Below are 24,042 nucleotides of genomic sequence, written 5' to 3' on the forward strand. Positions count from 1 at the left end.
ATGTAGGCAAAGTCTCTGAGGCTTTCACCATCTCCTTGGACCCTATTGCGCACTCGTTCTGCCAGTTCATCTTCATAGTCCTCTGATAGGAAGGCAGCACGGAACTGGTCAGTGAATTCCTTCCACGTATGAATTTTGCGACGAGCCACGTCCCACCAATCTCTTGCAGTCCCGAGAAGCACATTACGCAGGGTGGCAATGAGCTCCTCATCTGTGAGTGGATTGAGGGCCAAGTAATCTTCACACCTTTCCAAGTATTGAAGGGGGTCAGGTGAATCACTCAGTCTCCCAAAGGTAGGAAAATCAAGTTTAACTGGACTCTGTCCCATGAATCTGCTTTTAAATTCCCCATGAATGATTGATCCTCCAGGTGACGCAAAATTGGTTTCTGGCATTCCCGGCTGTACAGTAGACTGTAATCTGGGGCGTCTAGGCATGACCATGGGCTTCTCTCCCTGTAAAGCCTCAGTGTGGGTTTGTACGCTTACTTTACTAACATGGGTGGTGAGTCTGGCTGTCGTAATTTCTTCTGACAGGGTGTGTATGGTGTCTTTGCAGTGGGAGAGCTCCTCCTGGAGATGGAGTACGGCATCAGACATTTGTGTAACAACAGAGTACACATCCTTCAACAGGTCAGTATGATGGCTTTTTAATCTCCAACCAAGAAATGCATTAACTTGTGTTCGCAGATATTCAAGCTGCTTCTCTGTGTGTTCTACAATTTGTTTTTGTTGTTCATGGAATAGCTCGGTCAGCATTTTGGTCACTTTTTCATTTTGAGTGGTGATTTCCTTTGTTATTTGTTCCATGCTTTGTTTTAGCTCCTGCCGATGTTGATGCTGATCTTCAACGATTTGCTGAAGTTGCTGCTGAATTTCAGAGTCAAGAGCTTTTTCCTTGAAGACAGAGCTTTCAGGTGGACGGTCTCCATTTCCCCGGTTTTCATTTGTTTTGTCAGTGTTTTGGTGGGTTAATGGTGGGTTAACAAGCTCAGAAAAACCACAAAGATCCATGTCCAACAGTGAGTAATGAGTTGCTGGAGTTTCCTGTGTTTGTGCTGGGTTTGTCTGTAGAGGCTCCATTGAAACTCCCTCCATTTCCCAGAGCAAAGTCTCCAAGTGAGTTGCCCCTCACAATCAGTGTGATTTTGTGTTGTTTCACTTTTTCCTTTTCCATCCATTTTTTTATTTTTTTATTTTTTTTTATTTTCACACGTGGCTTTTTGTTTGTTCCTTAAACTCAAGATTTTTCCAAGGATTATGGTCCCATCTGGGGTGCCAATTTTTATGCGACGGTTTCAGGGGTAACGGTTTTATTTTGTTTTTTTTTATTTTATTATCTGGGGTGCCAGTCAGGGCTCAGCCTGACAATTTTTAAAACCAGATCCCTCTCAAGAAAACCACACAAAGGGTGCATAAATTCAAAACAAAATTCATGCAACCTTAAAACAAAGGTGAACAAACCAAAAAACACCACTTTCTTTTCTTTTAAACAATGTATTTCACACAACAAGAAAAACAACAAACAATGTCCACTTCTTCAGCTCAGTTCAGGTCACTTTAGTTCAATTACCAACAGAAAAAAACCCAACACAAAACAACTGGCTTTTCTTTCAGTTTATACCCAGCGAAAAAAATAGTTCTTCTTATTTCAACCAAAAAAAAACTTTTTTATTCCATGGGCTAGGCCAACCCAAAAAGAAAATAAAACATATTATATTCCACAGCTTAGGTCTCACTAGCCTGTAACCTGGGACTCCTCCTCCGATGTGGGGAAACGACAGCGTCCTTAATCCCGCGCTCCAGACATGGTGGTTTTAGCCCCCTACGGCAGGCGATCACGGTCGAAAATCAAGGAAATAAACTACCTGATACTTTGCCCTGCTCTGCCGCAGTTTGCGGTCTAAAAACGCCAAACTGTATTTGTATTTGTTATGTACTGTCCTGTTTTCTGTGCCGATCCGTCCATACGAGAATGCCGGTAGCGCGCCGCCATGTTGGTGTTTGACGTCACATTTAATGGACGGTCGCGTACCTGTCTCCAGGCAACCAGTGACGTCAGATGAGGGAGGCGGTTTTTCAAAAAGCTCATCTCATTCACCTCGTTACACAGTGACTATATGATGACATATTTGAAATATTCAAACACAAACAGATGGGACCCTGGTCCACTGTCCCATTTTTCACCACAAACAACCTCAAAATATTAGAACAATCTGACAGATGGTACTATCAGGACATAATATTAAAAATGACTTCAATCATTTCCATGAAAAACTAAGTAAAATTTAAAGTGAAACTACTGTGAAAACTGACCTTGGTGCTCCTTGGATGGTGAACATTTTATCAGAGTGCTGCTCAGCCAGTTGGGTCATCACTTCATACAGCTGCCGACAAACCTGCACAGTCCAACAACAATGACTCAGTTCACCTTCACACTTTACACACCTCTCCCCAGGTAAAATGTGGCTGCACTGGCTCCAGTAACCCGAACAGTTGCAATCACGCTTAGCGCCAAGCTGGTTAGCTTCATCAGCTTGAAGTCAGCCCACACTTTTCACATCCAGCCATGAGCAAGTAGAGTGCCAAAATCGCCCCTGTCAGTTTGACCCCATGGGACCTTAATTCATAAAAAACTTTGTATGTATGGCAGTGATGAAGAGAAACAGATAATGTGTTGATCCTGTTTGAACTGTGTCATGAATCACACAGATGATGTTTGTCAGTTTGTCATCAAACTAATGAAACATCAGACTGTGACGTCATTATAAAGACGACACAGCCAACAGGGTCGTTAGTGATGTTGTCTCCTAACTGAAACATTGTAGAGCTGCTCCTGTATACTAGCAGCTCACAGAACTGAACCAGAACCAGAACTGCAGTTGTCAATATGAGCAGATTTATTGTGACGTTCATTTTGTTTACAAGCTTTTCTGAGCCCAGTTGGCTCCATGTTGGTGTTGGTTCTGGTGTTGATGAGACGATGTAGTTCACTGAGCGCTTTAACACAAAACTACATGAGGTTTGACTTTAATACAACAAACTGACAAACATCATCTGTGTGATTCATGGCACAGTTCAACAGGATCAATACATCATCTGTCTCTCTTCATCACTACGGACAAAGCTTTGATCAATAAGGTCCATGAGGGGAACAGGAAGGGGCGGGGCTTAATTCAGGCTGAAAACAGTTATGTGTGGAGCGTTGGTTACCATGGCAATTTACCCTGGTTGGAACCAGCTTCATGTCTCTCTGTCCATCAGTCTGTCTTGTCTGTCAGTTTGTCTGCCTGTCTGTCTGTCTCTCTGTCTGAGTCTCTTTCTGCCTGTCTGTCTGTCTGAATGTGCCAGGGTAGTTTCTCCTCACCAGAGAGATTTCACGGTGAAATTTGGCCTCCAGATTCGTCACACTCTTAAAGGTGCTGATGTAGAAGCCGACCCGGCTGCAGAGCAGAAAGAGAGAAGAGTTGGTGATTATTTGTCATTCTGTGTCATTCTTATTCTCCAGATCATGAAAACATGCTTAATGAATTAATCTGCTTCTTAAACATTTCCTCAGTGGGTCTCCACATATTTTACATCAGACAGAAGTAGTCCTGGAAAGTCAGTCAGCTCAAAACCATCCATGAACAACTAATGTTAAGTGGGAAGAAGGAATTAGGCCAATTGTCCAAAATCACATCGACAGCAATTTGTTGCACTGGGAAATCATTTTTGGAGACAGTAAGACTAAATTTAAAAACTGGAAGCACCAATGGAACTTTCAAATATGTGTCCTGTAATTTTGTTTTCCCGTTCAATCATCTGATCCACTTTGTCAATACATATGCAGTTATTGTTGCTAAGCAACACGTCAGATCCCCACCCCGAGGGGAGGAAGAGAGAGTGGGATAAAGCCTGGACATGGCTAGGGGTGGACCATGACCATTTTTTTTTTTTTATATACTTTCATTTTAATTCTATGCTGAGCCTCTGAAATGAAATTTCGTTCTGTGTTCATTTGTTGCTCACAGAATGACAAATAAAATCTGTCTAAGTCTAAGTCTAAGACCAGATGATCATAGTGGATGAAAAATGCAGCGTTGTGACGATACAGACATTCTATACACAAGAAAATGCCTGAATAAGGTGGACCTGTCAATGTACATTCAACACTGAGTGGGATTCTCTGCCAATCCTGCATATTTTAGAGCAATTGATAATAAAAATGATACAAAACAGCCTGTATCCCAGTAAGAAAGGGGAAACACTGAAGTTTTAACACAATTTAAACACAGTTTCAGCTTTTTGTTGTAGTGTGATGGTTTTATGATACCTAGTTTGCTGCAGCCTCCCTATAAAAAGTCAAGGAAAATGATTTTATCAAACGACTCAACTTCACTTTGTGCCTTTTTTCTTGAAAATTAAACAGGACATTGTCATTATATTATAATAATAATGATAATAATAATAATAATAACTAATAATTATTATTATTATTATTATTATTATTATTGTTGTTGTTGTTGTTGTTGTTGTTGTTCTGTAAATTGCTTATTAGCAAAACATTTATCAGAACAACAGTTAATATGGAGAAAATATTATTGTGCTGCTCACAAATTTTGTGCTGGTGCGCCTATAATTTTCAGCAAGGATCACCAGCATGACTAGTCTGTAGCCCCGACATCAGAACCTTCTGCATGATTTACACTCCAAGACAATCAAAAAAGCTTTTGCTTTTAGTGAAATGCTTTATTGTAGCATCAGTGCTGGCAGAAGCTGACTCAGATTTATTGTCAGTGAGGGCAGTTTGAGTCACACAAATATTGTAAACATGTTTCTGAACTATGACAATCATTCACTTATATGAACGCTCTTCATAATGCCAGAGCAGCTTATTATTCAGCATTGATAGAGTAGAATCAGAACAACACCAGGTTTCTTTTCAGCACTGTAGCCAGGCTGACAGAGAGTTTTACCTCTATTGATGCTTGTATTACTATGAAACTCAGCAGTAATGACTTTATGGGCTCTTTTAATGATAAAAGTCCACTTATTCAAGACAAAATTCATCACCATCGCACCTCAGATGGTATCAGTTTAGCCTCTAACACAGAAACCTCAGAAACAGCTATAAAACCAGAAATATATCTAGAATTATTTTCTACTTATTGACCTTCACCAGCTACCTTCAATAATGGGAGTTCTACCTTTACTTAGTACTTTTATACTCGACATGATCAATCTGTCCCTATTAACAGGTTGTGTACCACAATCCTTTAAAGTAGCTGTTATTAAACTGCTTCTGTAAAAGCCCACACTTGATCTAGAGGTTTTAGCCAACTATAGACCCATATCTAACCTTCCCTTTTTCTCTAAGATTCTTGAAAAAACAGTTCAGCTCAGATCAGCTGGGTGACTTTCTATATAACAATAGTTTACATGAGAACCTCCAATCAGGTTTCAGAGTACATCATGGAACCAAAACAGTATTGGTTAAAATTGCAAATGATCTCTTAATCGCATCTGACAAGGGTCTTGTCTCTGTGCTAGTCTTATTTGATCTTAGGGCAGCTTTTGACACTATTGACCATCTCCCCCTGTTACAAAGAGTGAGACATTTAATTGGTATTTAAGGAATCGCATTCAGCTGGTTCATGTCCTATTGATCGGATCGATCTCAGTTTGTATAAGTTAACAATGAATCCTCACCGCATACCAAAGTTATTCACGGGGTTCCACAAGGTTCTGTGCTCGGACCAATACTATTCACTTTATATACGTTTCCTTTAGGTAATATCATTAGAAAACACTATGCAGATGATACAAAAATTCAACGTATCCATTAAGCCAGATGACATTAGGACATAAAAACCTGGATGACCTGCAGTTTTCCCTAGCACCACAGTAAGTCTGGGAGTTATCTTTGATCAAGATTTGTCCATTAACTCCCACATAAAACAAATTTCAAGGGCTGCCTTGTTCCACCTACGGAACATTGCAAAAATCAGGAAGATCCTGTCTCAAAAACATGCAGAGAAATTAGTCCACTCTTTTGTAACCTCAAGGCTGGATTATTGTAATTCCCTTTTATCACGCTGCCCTAATAATTCTCTAAATACTCTCCAGCTGATCCAGAATGCTGCTGCATGTGTACTGACAAGAACCCATATTAGAGAACATAGTTCTCCCATGTGAGCGACTCTGCAGAATTTAAAATCTTCCTCCTCACATACAAAGCCCTTAATGGTCAGGCACCGGCATATCTTGAAGACCCAATAATACCCTATTATCCCACTTGGATGCTGCGCTGTCAGGATGCAGGGTTACTTGTGGTTCCTAGAGTCTTCAAAAGTAGAAATGGGAGGCAGAACCTTAAGCCATCAAGCTCCTCTCCTGTGGAACCATCTTCCAGTGTTGGTTCAGGAGGCAGACGCCCTCTCTGTGTTTGAGTAGACTTAAAACTTTCCTTTTTGATAAAGCTTATAGTTAGGTTATAGTTATAGTTTTATTATTATTAATACTCATATCTCAATTAGCAAAGCTCGTATTACTGCTGTGGGTGCTGTAGCCCCCCTCCCCATTGCTTCTCCCCCCTCCCTCTCTCTCTCCCTTTCTCTCCCTCTCTCAACCCAACCAGTGGAGGCAGATGGCCGCCATTGAGAGGTTTCTGCCTTTCTCTCCACTGTCACCAAGTGCTGCTCAGGGGGGAAATGTTGAGTCTCTGCAAATAAATTAATCAAGGAGTTTGGTCTAGACCTGCTCAATTTGGAAAGTGTCATGAGATGACTTTTGTGAATTGGCGCTTTACAAATAAGGGTTGATTGGTTGATTGATTGATTGATTGATTGATTGATTGATTGATTGATTGATTGATTGATTCATTCATTCATTCATTCATTCATTCATTCACTCACTCACTCACCCTGAAGGCCTCATGTGATGCTATTGGACAGGTGTGTATGTGATGTGACTCACTTGTCCCAGAGAGTTGGCAATTCATTCTGCAGACCAACATTCAGATCATCAAAAACTCTCTGAGCCTTTTTCAACTCGTCTTCTGCCTGCAAATAAACACAATTCAGTTCAACAAACTCTACTTCATACAACATCTGGAAATATTACACCTGGACCTTTCTAACCTCAATCATGTTTAATCACAGACTAGTGGACTCACCTTCATCATCTTGCGGTCATTCTTCATCCCTGAAATCTGCAGCGTTTCAACATGATGACGAGCACTGTCGTAGTCGATGAGTTTCCGACTTCTTTTGGACACACGAGTCTGAAACATCACAAAGTTTTAGTTTTCAAATGATGAATCGTCAACATCATTAAATATTCTCTCATTAGAAGACAAGCTGTTACTTTAAGGTCTGGAAACTGTTGCAGGTACTCGTCCAGATTCAGAAGTGTGGAGTCCACCAGCTTGTTATGGAAGTCTTCCCACAATGCATCACAATCCTGCAAGAAAACACATCACAACAACTCATGCTGTCAAAGGGACACATGAAAACGTTGTACAAGTATTCAGTACAATCTACAATAACAGCTGTCAGCATGCCTACAGGTCCCTGCCTGACCCAAAACCCACCTGATCCCAACCCTGCCTGACCGCATACCTGCCTGACCCCAACCTCACCTGACCCAATACCTGTCACCAGATTCAAATGCAACTTTATTAGCAGATTATTTAACAACTGTTAAATAATCAAACAACAATTCATCAAGAATGAACGTGATAGCAACAACAAGGTTAGATGTTAGCCAACATGACTACATGTTAGCAAAAATACCTACATGATACCAAACATGGCTATACATTAGCAAACATGCCTAGATGTTGGCAAACATAGCAACATGTTAGCAAACAAAGCTAGATATTGGCTTAACATGGCTTATGTCTAAACAGAGCAGTGCAGAAAAACTTAAAAAGCAGCTGTGAAAACCTGCACACCTGTGATGCATTCAGGTGTCATTCTGTCATGTTTGTACGGTGCGTTCAGGAGTCGTTCCGTCATGTTTGTACAGTGCGTTCAGGAGTCGTTCCGTCATGTTTGTACGGTGCGTTCAGGAGTCGTTCTGTCATGTTTGTAAAAAGCAGCTGTGAAAACCTGCACACCTGTGATGCATTCAGGTGTCATTCTGTCATGTTTGTACGGTGCGTTCAGGAGTCGTTCCGTCATGTTTGTACGGTGCGTTCAGGAGTCGTTCCGTCATGTTTGTGTGGTTTGTTCATGTGTCACCCTGTCATATGGGTGTTTCCATGATTCTGACCTTCCCGATGATCATGACGTCATCTTTTCCGTGCCAGTCTGGCTCATAGACTTCATGCAGAGACTGTGTCAAGTTGATGGAAGCCTGCTGCATCCCTGTGGAACCAAAACACAGTCAGTTATATACAAGCAACAGTCAGCTGATCAATGTCTTAATTTAAACTTTAGTCACATGTTTAACAGAAACGCGTCAACAAAAACCTTTATACCAGAATCATTTTGTACCAGCAGGAAGAAGAACCCAATGTGGCTCAACTACATCTTGCTTAAAAAAAACATCGACCAAATAGTGTTTTATACATGATGTATGATATACAGTATATACGTATATATGTTTAGGATATATATTCTTCACATATGTGATGTATGATATGTTTAAATGAGACTGAATGATTTGTCTCACCTTTAATGGCAGACATGTAGGCCTTCATCTCTCTCTGCAACCGAGAGCCTTCAGACTGACACACACACACACACACACACACACACACACACACACACACACACACACACACAATCCCTTTACTTGAAACATGATGGCTTCCTGTTTCCCATTCAGAACAGGTGTGTTTTTCTCTAACAGGTGAGGCTGCAGTCATGACCTAAAAACCGTCGAGTGAAACTGACCAGCCGTCATGTCTCTGATGTTGCTTCTGTTTAAATTAATATTTCCTGAGCAGACATGAACAGAAGCAGATGACTTAAGATCAGATAGATGAGAACCTCAGAGGATACATTCAGGTGTTACAGCAGGTGTATGAGGGCTGGATGTTACTGTGGTGCCTGTCTGACAGGTACAGACAACTCTCTCATACTCATATCATGGCAGAAAATCAAAATGATATTCAGAAATATGTTTTCATTAGTTAATAATCACCTGAAATGAAAAGTAGTCTGAGCCCTAACCTATCAAACATGTTTGATATTTACAAAGTCAAATCTGGATGATTACATCCGTCCCATCGAAGCCGGACCGCAACAACCAATGAGAGAGGCCTCCCGGAGCAGCTGACAGTGTTGCCAGGCAACAGTAAAAAATTAGCTAGCATGCTACTGAAAAACGTCACCTCCAAATCTTGCTGAAAAATAGAAAATCCACTTTGACCATGTTTCCCCAAAAATTCTCTCACCCCGACATGTTTCTTCTTCTTTTGTTTTAATGAATCATGTATGTCATGTGAGTCCACGGTGATACTGCACAAAAGATTCTCCATCCAAACTGCTGACACATTATGACATATGTTCTAGCTTTCTTTAACAGTCCCATACATTACATTCTGTGTGGAAAAACATATATAATAAGTAGGAGAAACATAACAATTGTAAAGAACTGATTTCCATGAACCAACAACATTAAAACACGATTCATTCAATACATTAGAAACTTCCTCTGGGTCCATCAGAGCTTTTATTTTGCTTCTCTTTACTCTTCCTGTTACAACGTTCCTTTTTAAGCAGTACAGCATTTCGTCTCTTACCTCCTGTCTCCTGAAGTTGATGACAACTTGTTCAAACTGCTCATCTTTGGTCTCATCTGCTTTGCCCAGTTTCTGCAGCACCTGAGAATGTATGAAATTATACAGATCAAAACTTTTTAAGAACAGTTTAGTTACATTTTACAGTTAATCAGATTATTTTGTACCTCATCATCTGAAAACACTGATAACTTTATCTAAATAAATGTGTGGGTGAGGCCTGACTGCAGCTCCATCCACTGACATGTTGTTTGTTTATTTGTTTCAGAGACAGATGATTTGTAGAAACCTTTAAAACATGAATTAAAACTGAGCAGCTCAGCTCACAGTGACTCTGCCCCATGTTTAATGTTTAATCAGCTGACTGATCAGCTGGCTCACATTTCTGCTGAACGCGTCCCTGAACGCAGCACGAAGGAGCTTTATTAGTGCACGGTGTGACAGATGTCAGCACAGAACAAAAACTCTTCTGTCCTCAAATGTCAGCTTACAATGATCTCATTGGTTGGCTGCCTGCCCAGATAAGGAGCAAGTCACCCGTAATTTAAGTGCATCCGTGAACATTTGAAGACAGACGCCATCATGACCTCATATTAACAAAGAAGCTGAATTTGAGAAAGGCCTGATGCAGGTGAACTGAACAAAACTGGAAACAAATTAGAAGAAAATTAAACTCGTCTTTGAACTTTGTTCAAATGACAGAAAATGTTTGAGACATGAAGTCCAATCTCTTTGGAACACGTGATCACAGGTAAACTGAGTCGCAGACAGGAAACACCAACGCTGACGTCATGTGACCTCGTTTCTGCAGAAAAATGTACACATGAAATAATTCAGAGTTTTCTGTCACTTTAAACAACTTTTACTACCACCCATCAGCATCCAATTAGATCCTACCGTCCAATCAGAAACAGGTTAGTTTCATAAACTTAGTTAAGAGGAGTCTTTACCTTAGACTGGTCTAATTCACTCTAATTAAGCCGGACTATTCCTCAAACATGGCGACTGAGTCGATGTGAGGTCAGAAGGTTTAGTCCGTCGTTGCTTGATACTTTTGATCCGCGTCGCTCGACAGAAATGACATACTTTCTACAGAAAATGTGTCACTCAACATTTTCCTCTCAGGTCATGCAGCTGGAGACTTGTTACATGACGGACACCATCATATCTTAACGCACACTGTGATTGGGTTACAGCCAGCTGTCAGGAGGATATATATACCGATTGGGATGATGTCATGTAACTAAACATGCTTATTGGAGGACAGCGATAGCTTCTGGTTACCATAGAGATGACTGAAACCTTTCACTGAAACAAAAATTTAAAACTTTAATTTCTGTAAATCAGGCTGAAGCCTGAGGAGAGAGCTTTGTTGCTATGGCAACAGGTTGTTGTCTCTCCGTTCTCCCGGCTCTTTACTGTAACATTAACATGAAACAGTTTCCTCGCCTCTTTTTTTGTTCCAAATCCATAATGTTTAAAAATAACATATTTCCAGACAGCCAGAGAAACTTTAAATGACCATCCTGCTCATAGTCGTTATGACATCACAGGTTCTCTGCTGCTGCTGACAGCCAATCAGCTGAAGAGTGGATCACAGAGGACGGAGGTTGGTTCATCACGTCATCATGGGAGGAAAGTGCGTCATTGCTGCTGACAGGCCACCATGTTGTTGCTTGTGTGTGTCACCGTATGGTGACGCAGCTTCAGATTGATTCAAACTACTAAACAATTTTGTTTTCAGCATCGTTTTCCTCCAGCAGACAGCAGCTGGGACATGTGTCTTTTTTCACCCAGAATGCATTGCGTGACAGGCTGAGTCAGTTTTTGTCTTTATGTGAACAGTTTGAGTGTCAAAGATTATTTTAACCCAACTGGTGACGTCTCAGCACCACGGACAGTAATAGATTACTTTATTTCTTTATAGAGTAATGCAGTACTTTATTTTAAAGGGGGGGAAAAAGACTTTTTACTTTGATCTCAATTATATTATTCACATGACATTTAACTTTTTTTCATTAATTGTTTTAAAACATGTAATTGACTTCAAAATGAAGAAATACATTAATATTTATGCAAATAAACACATAAACGTACTTACAGACACAGTACAGTCTGTATGTACTGCTACACAGTAAATATTCAGTCTACATGTATTTATATACTTATATAGCAAACATAGTACAGGCAGCCTGCAGGTGGCTGATCTGGCCTCAGAAGTGACGTCATCACGCCACAGACAGGGCATCCCCGCCCCCCCTTCTGCCGACCTTGGAGCAGGAAAACACCTCCTCGTGTCATTTCTTCAAAGCGTGAAATTCACGCGTGACATATTTCACCGCACATGTGACGTCATCGAAAGGCGTTACAGTGGCCGTTAATCCGCTTCAGCCAATCAAAACGTTCTCGGTCAGATTCTGATGATTTTACTCTTTTATGTGCATATTTTGGAAACATCATGACGTCACTCTCCCTCCAACTGATAATTAGAATCTAAATAATAATATTAATAAAAGGAAACACCAGAAAAGACTTGAATAATCTGAGACAGGCCTGCAGCCTCCAACCAGCTTCCAGTCCTCCTCCATCTGTCCTCCATCCCTCCATCACCACCTGCACCACCACCACCGTCACCACCACCATCAGCTCTTACCTTCTCCTGCGCGCGGTTCAGTCGTTTCTGAACGTTTTTAGCGAAAATTCCCGTTTTGATTTCCGCCATGATGTCCGCGAGACAGAGAGAGAGAGAGAGAGAGAGAGAGAGAGAGAGGCGGATTATCAGCGCGAGACGAGCTGACAGGAGGGGGAGGTGTGTGTGTGTGTGTGTGTGTGTGTGTGTGTGTGTGGAGGGGGCGGGGTTTAACAACGCTCCGTCAGCTGATTGGATTCTATGGTTGTAATGAAACCGTTTTAGATGATTCTGAATACACAGTTTGATGTAAATAGAAGGATAAATAACACTAATGACGTCATCATGTGTCCTCGTGTCTCTGCAGTTAATCTGAAGGTGTGTGTGTGCAGGTGGAGCAGATTACACCTGCTATTTTTGGGTTCACTTCTTGACTGTGTGTCCAGTAAACAACAGGAAGTGATGTAAAAAGTGATGGATGCTGACATAAAAAACCCATCAAAAATCTGCTCAATTAAAGTTGTTGATTAAATTAGACAATCATAAAAGACTCGATGTCAACAGCAGCCATTCACCTGATCGACCAGCTTTTTAGCTTTTGTTGTGATAAATGTTCAGATGCCTGCTGCTCTGATTGGTTGGAGGAGGATCTACGTCCTGTTCCAGTTAAAGACCTTGAATGTTGGCCATTGTTGGTTTAATATATAATTACAGATATAGATATTTTTCACTTGTTGTATTAAAAAGCTTCTTCTCACCATCTGTGATCCTCCTTGTTTGGTCTGTTGTTTCTGTCTTGATTTCAAATGGAGCTGTGAGTAAGACAAACTCTGTTCATACAGTTGGACATTTTTCACATTAATGAACGTAGTTTATGACAGATGTTTAAATTATACAGATTAATGGTCAGGTGTCACAAAAACCTTTATGATTCATCTTTACATTTCAGAAAGATCCACCAGAGAGAAGCAGAGCTCCAGACTGTACTGCACACCTGAAAACACTACATGAAAACACTGCATGAAAACACTGCAGTACAAGATGGAAAACACTGCAGTACAGACATGAAACACTGCAGTATACACATGAAAACACTGCAGTACACACATGAAAACACTGCAGTACACGCATGAAAACGCCGCCTGAAAACACTGCAGTACACACCTGAAAACACTGCAGTACACGCATGAAAACGCCACCTGAAAACACTGCAGTACACACCTGAAAACACTGCAGTACAAACCTGGAAAACACTACAGTACATGCCTGAAAACACTGCAGTACACGCATGAAAACACTGCATGATAACACTGCAGTACACGCATGAAAACACTGCATGATAACACTGCAGTACACGCATGAAAACACTGCAGTACACGCATGAAAACACTGCATGATAACACTGCAGTACACGCATGAAAACACTGCATGATAACACTGCAGTACACGCATGAAAACATTGCATGACAACACTGCAGTACACGCATGAAAACACTGCATGATAACACTGCAGTACACGCATGAAAACACTGCATGATAACACTGCAGTACACGCATGAAAACACTGCAGTACACGCATGAAAACACTGCATGATAACACTGCAGTACACGCATGAAAACACTGCATGACAACACTGCAGTACACGCATGAAAACACTGCATGACAACACTGCAGTACACGCATGAAAACACTGCATGATAACACTGCAGTACACGCATGAAAACACTGCAGTACACGCATGAAAACACTGCATGATAACACTGCAGTACACGCATGAAAACACTGCATGATAACACTGCAGTACACGCATGAAAACACTGCATGATAACACTGCAGTACACGCATAACGCTGCAGTACAAGCATGAAAACACTGCATGACAACACTGCAGTACACGCATGAAAACACTGCATGATAACACTGCAGTACACGCATGAAAACACTGCAGTACACGCATGAAAACACTGCATGATAACACTGCAGTACATGCATGAAAACACTGCAGTACACGCATGAAAACATTGCATGATAATACTGCAGTACTTGCTGCAGTACACACGTGAAAACACTGCAGTACACGCGTGAAAACATTGCATGATAATACTGCAGTACTTGCATGAAAACACTGCATGATAACACTGCAGTACACACGTGAAAACACTGCAGTACACGCGTGAAAACACTGCAGTACATGCATGAAAACACTGCATGATAACACTGCAGTACACGCATGAAAACACTGCATGATAACACTGCAGTACACACACGAAAAGACTGCAGTACACGCATGAAAACACTGCAGTACACGCATGACAGTACACGAGTGCAACGCTTTAGGAGCTTTCCACCTTTACTTTCCCCCATGTTTCATCGCACTCGGGGATTGACGCTTCTCGACTGGCAGGACGGCGGCAAGCGGAGCAAGCTACTGCTAGCGTGAGTTGTTCAAAAACCTTTTTAGTAAACTCTGTGTACACAAACAATGTTCTCAATGCTCGTGTTCATGTGTAGAGACCCTGGTGATAGCGATTTTGATGCTACCGTAATGTTGCCCCTAGCACGCAATTGAAAATGATTTTGACCCGAAAACAAAAGTACGGTAAATCTTAAAAGTGGCTTTTTCGTCGTAATTATGCTTTTAAACGAAGGTTTGACTCGGGTTCCTTCACAAAAAAGCCTAGGTTGCATTTTGTCAGCCCACCTCATTTTCTCTGTGCCCACCCACACTGTGATTTCTGCCTACACTACTGCTAGACACACACCTGGAGAATAAGAACAGCAACGTCAGGATGCTGTTTGTTGACTTCAGCTCAGCATTCAACACAATCTCACCCTAGCTGCTCTGTACCACCAGACCACAGAGCAGCTTCGTTTTTCAGGCTGAGACTCCTAAAATCATTCTCAACAATCCTTCACAAAAAGGGTTTGTTTGTTCATTAGTTTGGATAGTTTGGGTTTTGTTATGAGATAATAATCCAAAGAACAAAACTAGCTGCAAACAAGAACAGAAGAAGCATGCTGAGGAAAGACAGATACAAACTGAACTCAGAACAATGTGTAAAGGCACAAGGAGCAAATGCAGGACTGAGGAACAGACTGTTGATGACCTGACACACCACCTAATACACAGTAACTATTGAACACAGAAAACTGGTGGGGAAAAGACAAAGACAGGAAGTGTAAAGCAAAACATTAAACATGAGGGGAGTGTCTTTCAACATAAAACAGGAAATAACTAAACTAAAACCCAGGAACATGAGAGTCTCGTTTTACAATCTTGTGTTAACAGTTAAATCAATCTTAAAGTGGAAACAGAACCCCTGTATTATTTTTGCTGCTGCTGTTGCAAGGACAACTACATTACTCATACTCATTTTCCTCAGAGTAACAACTACAACAACTCAGAACACAACAGGAGTTTGTTCATTCTTTCAGTCCATAATGGAGGTGTGAAAGCTAACTGCATCACCAGTCAGAGAGATTTTAGAATAATACAGTGAAAAAGAGGTTTACAGGGAACCGATCTAAATGCTGATGGTGTCATACTCTAGAGACATTTATTTCATATTGAGACAATTAAATAATAAGACAGTATTATTATGGCAGGATGAAAATGAAGAAAGTGTTAAAATATTTTTAAAAGTGGACAAAACAAAGGCTTGAGGAGGAATTTCTATAAATTCACAAATTAATTAATTTTGTATTTCCTAATAAAAGTACAGCAGTTTGTGTCTACATGTCTACATAACCCAAGACAAAAGGTGAGTCAGAGGACACGCTCAGGTGAGGACGACGCTGTAACACCTGAGTCCCATCAGCAGAGGGCGTGCTGATGTCACAGTTTATGTGTGTGTGTGTGTGTGTGTGTGTGTGTGTGTGTGTGTGTGTGTGTGTGTGTGTGTGTGTGTGTGTGTGTGACAGTCTGCTCTGAGTCGCTCCATCTGCCGTGTGCAGGACTCTGATTTTAACAACAAAGTCTAAAAATTAATTTCACACCGACGGAGTTTCTCCTCCACGTGAGGTGATGATGATGCTGTGCTGAGTCATCAGTGTGTGTATCTCTGGTCTGTGTGTGTGTGTGTGTGTGTGTGTGTGTGTGTGTGTGTGTGTGTGTGTGTGTGTGTGTGTGTGTGTGTGTGTGTGGTATGAATGAATCAGGGACACTCTCTCTCTTCCTCCTCTTCCCTCCTTCCTCCTCCTCTTCTGTCGTGACGTTCATTCAGGAGGAAACACCACAAACAGTCCTGAGATATTCTGAGAGACTACTCACAGTGTGTGTGTGTGTGTGTGTGTGTGTGTGTGTGTGTGTGTGTGTTACTCAAAGGGAAATACCTCTGTGCAAGGAGGGAGGGATTAAACAGGCAGAGAGGTATAATTACAGTAACAGAGCAGAGAGGGAGAGTAGAGTGACCCTGCACACAGCATTCATTCTGCTCAGACCACCAAACCATCAGGACCACAGAGGACCAGGACCATCAGGACCACAGAGGACCAGAACCATCAGGACCACAGAGGACCAGAACCATCAGGACCACAGACCACCAAACCATTAGGGCCACAGAGGACAAGAACTATCAGGACCACAGAGGACCAAAGACCAGACTGAGGACCAGAAGACACAACTGTGAACTCTGTATATGTTGTTTCTCCTCATTGAGACTCTACTGAGTCTACTGACTTGACTGCTGGATTCAGCTGGTTCTGTGAGGATCTGATCTCAAAGACCTTTTGAACTTTTAACAAACTGCTTCCTGTTTCTCATCTGCTGCGTTTCTGAATGTGTAGATATCGGTTCTACTGTCCACGTTGAACCATGTCTGCTCTGTTTGCCGTGTGCTTCTTCATGGCCATCGGTCTTCCTGTTGACGCATCTCCAATGGTCACTCCAGCTCCGGAGGTTGATGTGGCCGCTCAGCTCCAGGAGGGGGCTCCATCCCTGGACTGTCCTTCCTGTTCTCTGTCTCAGATGAGGAGGAACTCGTCTGCGTTGGGAGGACAGAGCGAGATGGTGGAGGCAGTAAAACGTCACATTCTCAACATGCTGCACCTCAGCGCTCGGCCCAACCTGACACAGCCGGTACCGCGCGCTGCACTGCTCAACGCCATCAAGAAACTGCACGTGGGCCGTGTGACCGAAGACGGTAGTGTGGAGATCCAGGAGGAGAGCCAGGGCCCCGGGACCTCACCACCACCTGAACCACCGTCTGAAATCATAACCTTTGCAGAGCCAGGTGAGTCGACCAGACAATCAGAAGGTTTCAGTTTCACCAGCTCAGAGAAAAGGGTTAAAAAAAAAAAAAAAAAAAAGCTCAAGAGTTACAATTACAAGGGTCACAGGTGAGTTCTACCTCAACACTGTTCCTAAATCTGAAGTCATTGGACTGAGATTCTACTGAGGTTTACTGACGATCAGCTGCACAACAGATGTCTGTCTGTCTGTCTGCCTCTCCATCTGCCTCTCTGTCTGTCTGTCTGCCTCTCTGTCCGTCTGTCTGTCTGCCTCTCTGTCTGTCTGTCTGCCTCTCCATCTGCCTCTCTGTCTGTCTGTCTGCCTCTCTGTCTCTCTGTCTGTCTGTCTGCCTCTCTGTCTCTCCGTCTGTCTCTCTGTCTGTCTGTCTGTCTCTCTGTCTGTCTGTCATCAGCTCATTCACAAAAACCCTGAAGGGTCAAAGTGTGTTTACAGTGTCCACAGTAAGAATCTCTGTGCAGCCACACAGACAGATTCCATTGATTCTACTCCATCTGATTGATTAACTCTATTTTTCTCTACTTTTCTTTATTTTTCTCTATTTTTCTCTACTTTAGTCTACTTTTCTTTATTTTTCTCTACTTTTCTCTATTTTTCTCCACTTTTCTCTAATTTTCCATACATATACATATACATAGATTATATATATATATATATATATATATATATATATATATATATATATATATATATATATATATAATCTATCACAAAGGCACCTGACCACTGTGAGTTTCACACTGAGTGCTGATTGGCCAGCTGCAGCTGAGTGCTGATTGGCCAGCTGCAGCTGTGTGCTGATTCTAAATGTGTCAAATCTGCAGCAGCTTCAGTTTTTCCTCTTCAGTTGGGTAACTTTGCTTCTGCTGAAGAATTCAAAGCAACACTGAGCATTTGCAACTCATCTGCGATGCTGTGGTACATTCAGAGAACTAACAGTTTAAAGGAACAGTTTACTCAAAAAGCAAAAAATTAGGTCATTATCTTCTCACCCCCATGCTGATGGAAAGCTGAGCGAAGTTTGTTAGTCCACAATGGCTCCATACAGCTGGTCCGGTGTAATGCATGTCTCCAGACCCCAGAGATACCAACCTACCTGATTTGAAAAGTTATTTACAGCCTTTTTATAAAGCCCCGTGCACGTCTGAAGTGGGTGCACAAGCTCGACCTGTGAAAACAACATTTTTTCAGGTCAAGAGAGTTTCCTGTTCTGAGAACATCTAAAGTTTGAACCCTGTTCTCACAGAAGGAAGTTAAAATATTTTTCTAAAAAAAAGAAAGATGTATCGACTCAGTCGTGTTGGTGTCAATCTGCTGTGACTGTCTGGATTTTTTATTTTCTAAGTTTTGAGCTGAGTTCAGGATGAACCCAAATCATTGTATTTGACAACTAACATTGTTTAGAATCGTTTTCTGCACCTGTGTGTTTAAAGTCAATGACAACTCCTGCATAGCATGCCTTTGAACTTATTGTAACATATGAAATTCATAGAACAGGTGGTGACTTCCAGATTTAGACATAAACAAGTTTTATTCCAGGTCTCATGTTAGGTTTTCATGATGTACTGCATTATTTTTAATGGGATTTGTAAGAGAGTTTGTTGTTACAGTCCACATCATGAATCAAATGCTTCACTGAAGTTTAACAATAAATCAGTCAGGAAAGAGTTTGACAAACTGTTTAAGTTTTTCTGTGAACATGAACCAGCTCGTGACCAATCACATTGTCCCATCGCTTGTTTGCTTACATAAATGTACAGAATGGCTTTGTGCTATAAATAGTTTTCTGTTTGAGAGGAATCTTTAATTAAAAAGGTCCTCAAAGGCTCAAAATTAGAGGACAGTAACAAGAATGGGGGGGGGGGGGGGGTGGGGGGTGGGGGGGGGGCATACCGAGTTGGCTCAGGCCGTAAATAATCTCCTCATTCAGACAAATCTGGGCCTCAGTAATTATTCTGCAGCACAGACAAAGAGTGTGTGTGTGTGTGTGTGTGTGTGTGTGTGTGTGTGTGTGTGTGTGTGTGTGTGGCCTTGTTAACAGCATTCCCTGAAACCAGGCCTTTCTTTTTTTAGTGTCTCTGCTCACATGAGTATATTTTAGAGGCAGCGGCTCCATTCATGCTTTCATCAATAATGACATTTTCTTTGTTCATTCATTCAAATGACAGGAAGACAAAAGAGAAGAGGGCCAGTTCAGGACAGCAGGGTCACAGTGTCTTCATGCTCATAATTGTTCGCTTCAACAGCATGATCAAATTAAGAAAAACTTTTTTGAATGTTTTTCTTCAAAGAAAACACCAACATTTATTAAACATGTTGTTATCAATCTGATGTTTCTCATCATGTCAGACTGCACAGTTCAGATGAGTGAACATGACCAACTTTATATTCTTTATTTTTCTCCTGAGGTCGAAAGGTTCCTGTTGTTTTTAAGTGGGTTTGACTTCCTTCTACACAAATAGGCACAGTCAGTCAGAACAGCCATCAGAACCTGATGGAAAACAGTAGAGACCTTCTGTAAGCTGTCTGTGTTTTTACATAAATTTTGTCAACGTCAGTCAGTAAATGTTTCTCTTCAATAAACAGCTTTTCACAGTGATGGGTGTGGCTAATTCCTGCATACATGCTATCATGCTAACTTTGTGCTCTGCTGCTGCAGGAGACTCTCTGAACACAGTGACCTTTGACCTTTCGAAGGAGGGCGCCGGCTCGTCGATGGTTGAACAGGCAAATGTCTGGATCTTCGCCTGAAGGTGTCGAAGGGAAACCGAGCGAAAGGCAAAGTGATGCTACGGCTGCTGCGGCTCGATGACGTTGAGGAGGAGGAGTGTGTTTCGGAGAAGATGGTGGACACCCGCCGCAGTGGTTGGCACACCCTCGGCGTCTCTCGCAGCTTTCAGACTCTGTTGGACGGCGGCGGAAGCTCACTCAGCGTGCAGGTTTCCTGCCTGCTGTGCAGCTGAGGCCGGAGCCTCACCCGTCCTGGTGCCTGCCAATGGTGAGCGAGCAGGAGAGCGAGATCAGTCCTCACCGACCGTTCCTCATGGTGGTGTTGCGAGCTCGAGAGGAGGCGACTCTGCGAAGAGTTAAACGAGGTCTGGGAGTGCGATGGGAAAAATACACGTCTGTTGCAAACGACAGTTTTTACGTGAACTTCAGAGACATCGGCTGGAACGACTGGATTATTGCTCCATCCGGTTACCATGCCAACTACTGTGAGGGCGACTGTTCAAACCACATGGCGAGCATCAGCGGCTCGTCGCTCTCCTTCATTCAACGGTCATCAATCACTATCGTATGAGGGGTTACAGCCCCTTTCAAAACATTAAGTCATGCTGCGTGCCGACGAGGCTGCGCGCCATGTCAATGCTCTACTACAATGAAGAGCAGAAGATCATCAAGAAAGACGTCCAGAACATGATCGTGGAGGAGTGCGGCTGCTCGTAAAGACTTCACAGACACTTCCTGCTGCCTGCAGGGAAAACATCAGATCAACACTTTCCGAGTAAAGATAAAGTATTTATGTTTAGTGCCGAGGCATTGTGTTTCTTCTTGGGAGAGACTTTTTTCCACATTGGAACGACCTGAGAATACTATGCAACACTTCATCGGTCTGCAGTTATCTGTTTGTCTGTTGTTTTCTATCGTTATAGAAAATATGCGAGAGGAACGTTTTTAATATGTTCGACTGTTTACTGAAGGTTCAACCTGTGGAAAAATCTTGGATGTTGAGATACAACTGTCAAAAATGGGCAGCCAACATTATTATTATTATTATTATTATTATTATTATTATTGTTAAACAAGTTGAATGCTGATATTTGCATAACATTCCTGGCAGAGGGTTCAATTCAGAAGAAAGCCAAAGACAGTCAACACTGATGATGAAAGTTTGGTTTACTGAAGTAAAAACAAGCTGTGAGTATTATTAGTAAAAATTATTTAACTGGTCAAACAAAAACACCTGAAACTGTTTCAGCAGTTTTTGGTTGTTTCTTCATTGTAAAAACTATGAAAACGTCAACTTTGTATAATTTATTTGCTTTTTTAGCGTCATCATTAAATAAACTGTCAATATTGTCAACATTCATTATTTTGTAAAAACAAACTGATTTCAACATCTGATTGGATTAAACTGGCAGATCTCCTTCCTGCTCCTCAGAGGATGAACCCTTTAGATTAGTAAGAACAGGTAACTCACCTTGATGTGTTGAACTCTACAGCCTGTAGGAGATGAACATGAGTTAACACTGTTGAAGTCATCAGTTATTCCTGACGTATTGCTTCATTTCAGTTGGCTGTGTGTTTCTGGTCACCTGTTTTGCTGCTGTAGCTTAAACTGATTATTTTGTTGCATTCTTCACTACACAGACTAATTGCCTGTCATACATTTAAAAGAACACTTGTTCCCTTCAAGCTTTCAGTACCCTCTCTCTGTTGGTGACTTTATCACAAACTCTACAGTTGTTTAATCACATGCTTATCAGTACTGCTAATTAGCCCTAGCAGCTAGTTAATGCTTCTCTGTCTCCCTCTCCTCCTCTCTCTTGCTCAGTGTGTCAGGAGTGTAGTTACTCCTCTGCCTCTTTTAGCAAATACTGGTAAATGTTATAAATGTAGTTTATTAGTTGTGTTGGAGGCAGGGGTGGGGGATTGGAGATGCAGCTCTGCACAATGGAAATGGGGTTAGGGTTAGGGTTAACCCTAGATGGAAACAAATCGTTAGCTGCTGTAGTTAGCCAGGCCTCAATAGCCGGTGGGGACCGACCTAGTGTAGCTCCTCCTAGCCGTCCAAGGAGGACCATGGAGGCTGGGTGACTGTCTGAAGGAGGCATAATACAAAAAGAAGAAGCCCACGGTTCACCACCAACCTGTTCACGTTTCTAGTAAGTGTTCTCCACTCAGCAACACACCCGCTGAGAAACCAGCTCTGGTTATTGGGAACTCCATACTCCATACTAAAGGTGAAGTTAGAGACACCAGTGGCCATAGTCAAATGCATTCCTGGGGCCAGAGCATTGAGTAAAGATTTGAAACTGCGGGCTAAGAGTAGTCGTAAATATGTTAAGATTGTAATACATGTCGGCATTAATGACTCTTGTTTATATCCCTCGGAGGTTTGTTTTCTCTGGCCCCCTGCAAAATCTGACCAGTGATGACATGTTTAGCCTCATGTCATCATTCAACCACTGGTTGTCGAGGTGGTGTCCAGCAAACACTGTGGGCTCCGTAGATAATTGGCAGACTTTCTGGGGAAAACCTGGTCTGATTAGGAGAGCAGGATGGGGCAGCTGTCTTATCCAAAAATATGACCGAGTTTGTTAGTCGTCCAAAACCATGACAACCCAGAGTTGAGACGAGGAGGCAGAGCTGCATACCTACATGCTCCTCTGCGCTTCTTTTATAGCAGTTACCCCCCTAAACCCCCATTGAGACCGTCTGTCCCCCGACCATTTAAATCAATTTACAAAAGAGGTGTTTCACATAAAAACTTGATAAAAGTTTACTCTACAACTGTTAAAAAAATAGGAACATTAAATGTGGACTCCTGCTCGCCCTGTCTGTTTACATGAAGTTTGACTTTGATAATTATCAATAAATATGATGATGTGATTTGCCTTTACCCTGCTGAAGGAGTGAGACAAGGAAATGTTAAAGGAATAGTTCACTCTAGAACGAAATTCAGTCATTATGGACTCGCCCTCATGCTGATGAGAGTCCGGTGTAGCTTCTTATTCCTCAGAGTGCAGCTGGAGACCCGCGGGGTTCCCTCCTGCAGCAAAAATCCATATAACGAGCGTCAATGTGCCCGAGACGAAAAGGTCCATAAAACTACACAAAAACTTTGTAATATTCCTCCATACTGCTCGTCCGCTGCAATCCAAGTGTCCTGAAGTGGCGACATCCAGAGTTTACTCGAAATGACGTCATTTAGTACATTTTTACAGCCTAAACAGTCACTATGCTGTATCTGCCTGGAGGCACGAGGCTCCTCACAGCGTTTGCACTACAGAAGCCGCGGCAGACAAGATGAACGAGACTCGCGATAGATACACACCGGTATTTACATCCTGCTTTGAGCGACCGAGCGACACACAAACACAAGAGGGATCTGCTGAACTAGTGATTTGAAACTTTGACACTCACAGCAGGAAGTAAATACCGGTGTGTATCTATCGCGAGTCTCGTTCATCTTGTCCAGCGCGGCTTCCGTAGTGCAAACGCTGTGAGGGAGACTCGCGTGCCTCCAGGCAGATACAGCATAGTGACTGTTTAGGCTAGAAAAATTTACTAAATGACGTCGTTTCCAGTAAACTCTGGATGTCGCCACTTCAGGACACTTGGATTGCAGCGGACGAGCAGTATGGAGGAATATTACAAAGTTTTTGTGTAGTTTTATGGACCTTTTTTATCTTGGACACCATTTACGCCCGTT

General features: G+C 42.0%; 2 protein-coding genes across 4 annotated transcripts in view; one reads left to right on the plus strand and one right to left on the minus strand.

The window, feature by feature from the left end:
* The window catches only part of amph (amphiphysin), a 57,496-nt gene that overhangs the window by 23,576 nt on the left and 9,878 nt on the right, over window positions 1-24,042 (minus strand). For all 3 annotated transcript variants that reach the window (XM_073491747.1, XM_073491746.1, XM_073491745.1), the window contains exons 3-11: window positions 12,383-12,409; window positions 9,733-9,813; window positions 8,658-8,712; window positions 8,256-8,350; window positions 7,347-7,442; window positions 7,156-7,263; window positions 6,957-7,042; window positions 3,367-3,442; window positions 2,316-2,398 (exon numbers count right to left, since the gene is read on the minus strand). In XM_073491747.1, the coding sequence (XP_073347848.1) occupies window positions 2,316-2,398; window positions 3,367-3,442; window positions 6,957-7,042; window positions 7,156-7,263; window positions 7,347-7,442; window positions 8,256-8,350; window positions 8,658-8,712; window positions 9,733-9,813; window positions 12,383-12,409 (707 nt within the window). The remainder of the gene's footprint in view (window positions 1-2,315; window positions 2,399-3,366; window positions 3,443-6,956; window positions 7,043-7,155; window positions 7,264-7,346; window positions 7,443-8,255; window positions 8,351-8,657; window positions 8,713-9,732; window positions 9,814-12,382; window positions 12,410-24,042) is intronic.
* On the plus strand, window positions 17,118-21,696 carry inhbab (inhibin subunit beta Ab). The gene is given in 8 exon segments (XM_073491329.1): window positions 17,118-17,589; window positions 20,266-20,351; window positions 20,354-20,566; window positions 20,568-20,633; window positions 20,635-20,706; window positions 20,709-20,747; window positions 20,749-20,872; window positions 20,875-21,696. Coding segments are annotated over 8 exon segments (1,197 nt in total). The 5' UTR covers window positions 17,118-17,171; the 3' UTR covers window positions 21,054-21,696.

The sequence above is a fragment of the Pagrus major genome, chromosome 21 (assembly GCF_040436345.1).
Source record: "Pagrus major chromosome 21, Pma_NU_1.0".
In the NCBI taxonomy this organism is placed as follows: domain Eukaryota; kingdom Metazoa; phylum Chordata; class Actinopteri; order Spariformes; family Sparidae; genus Pagrus; species Pagrus major.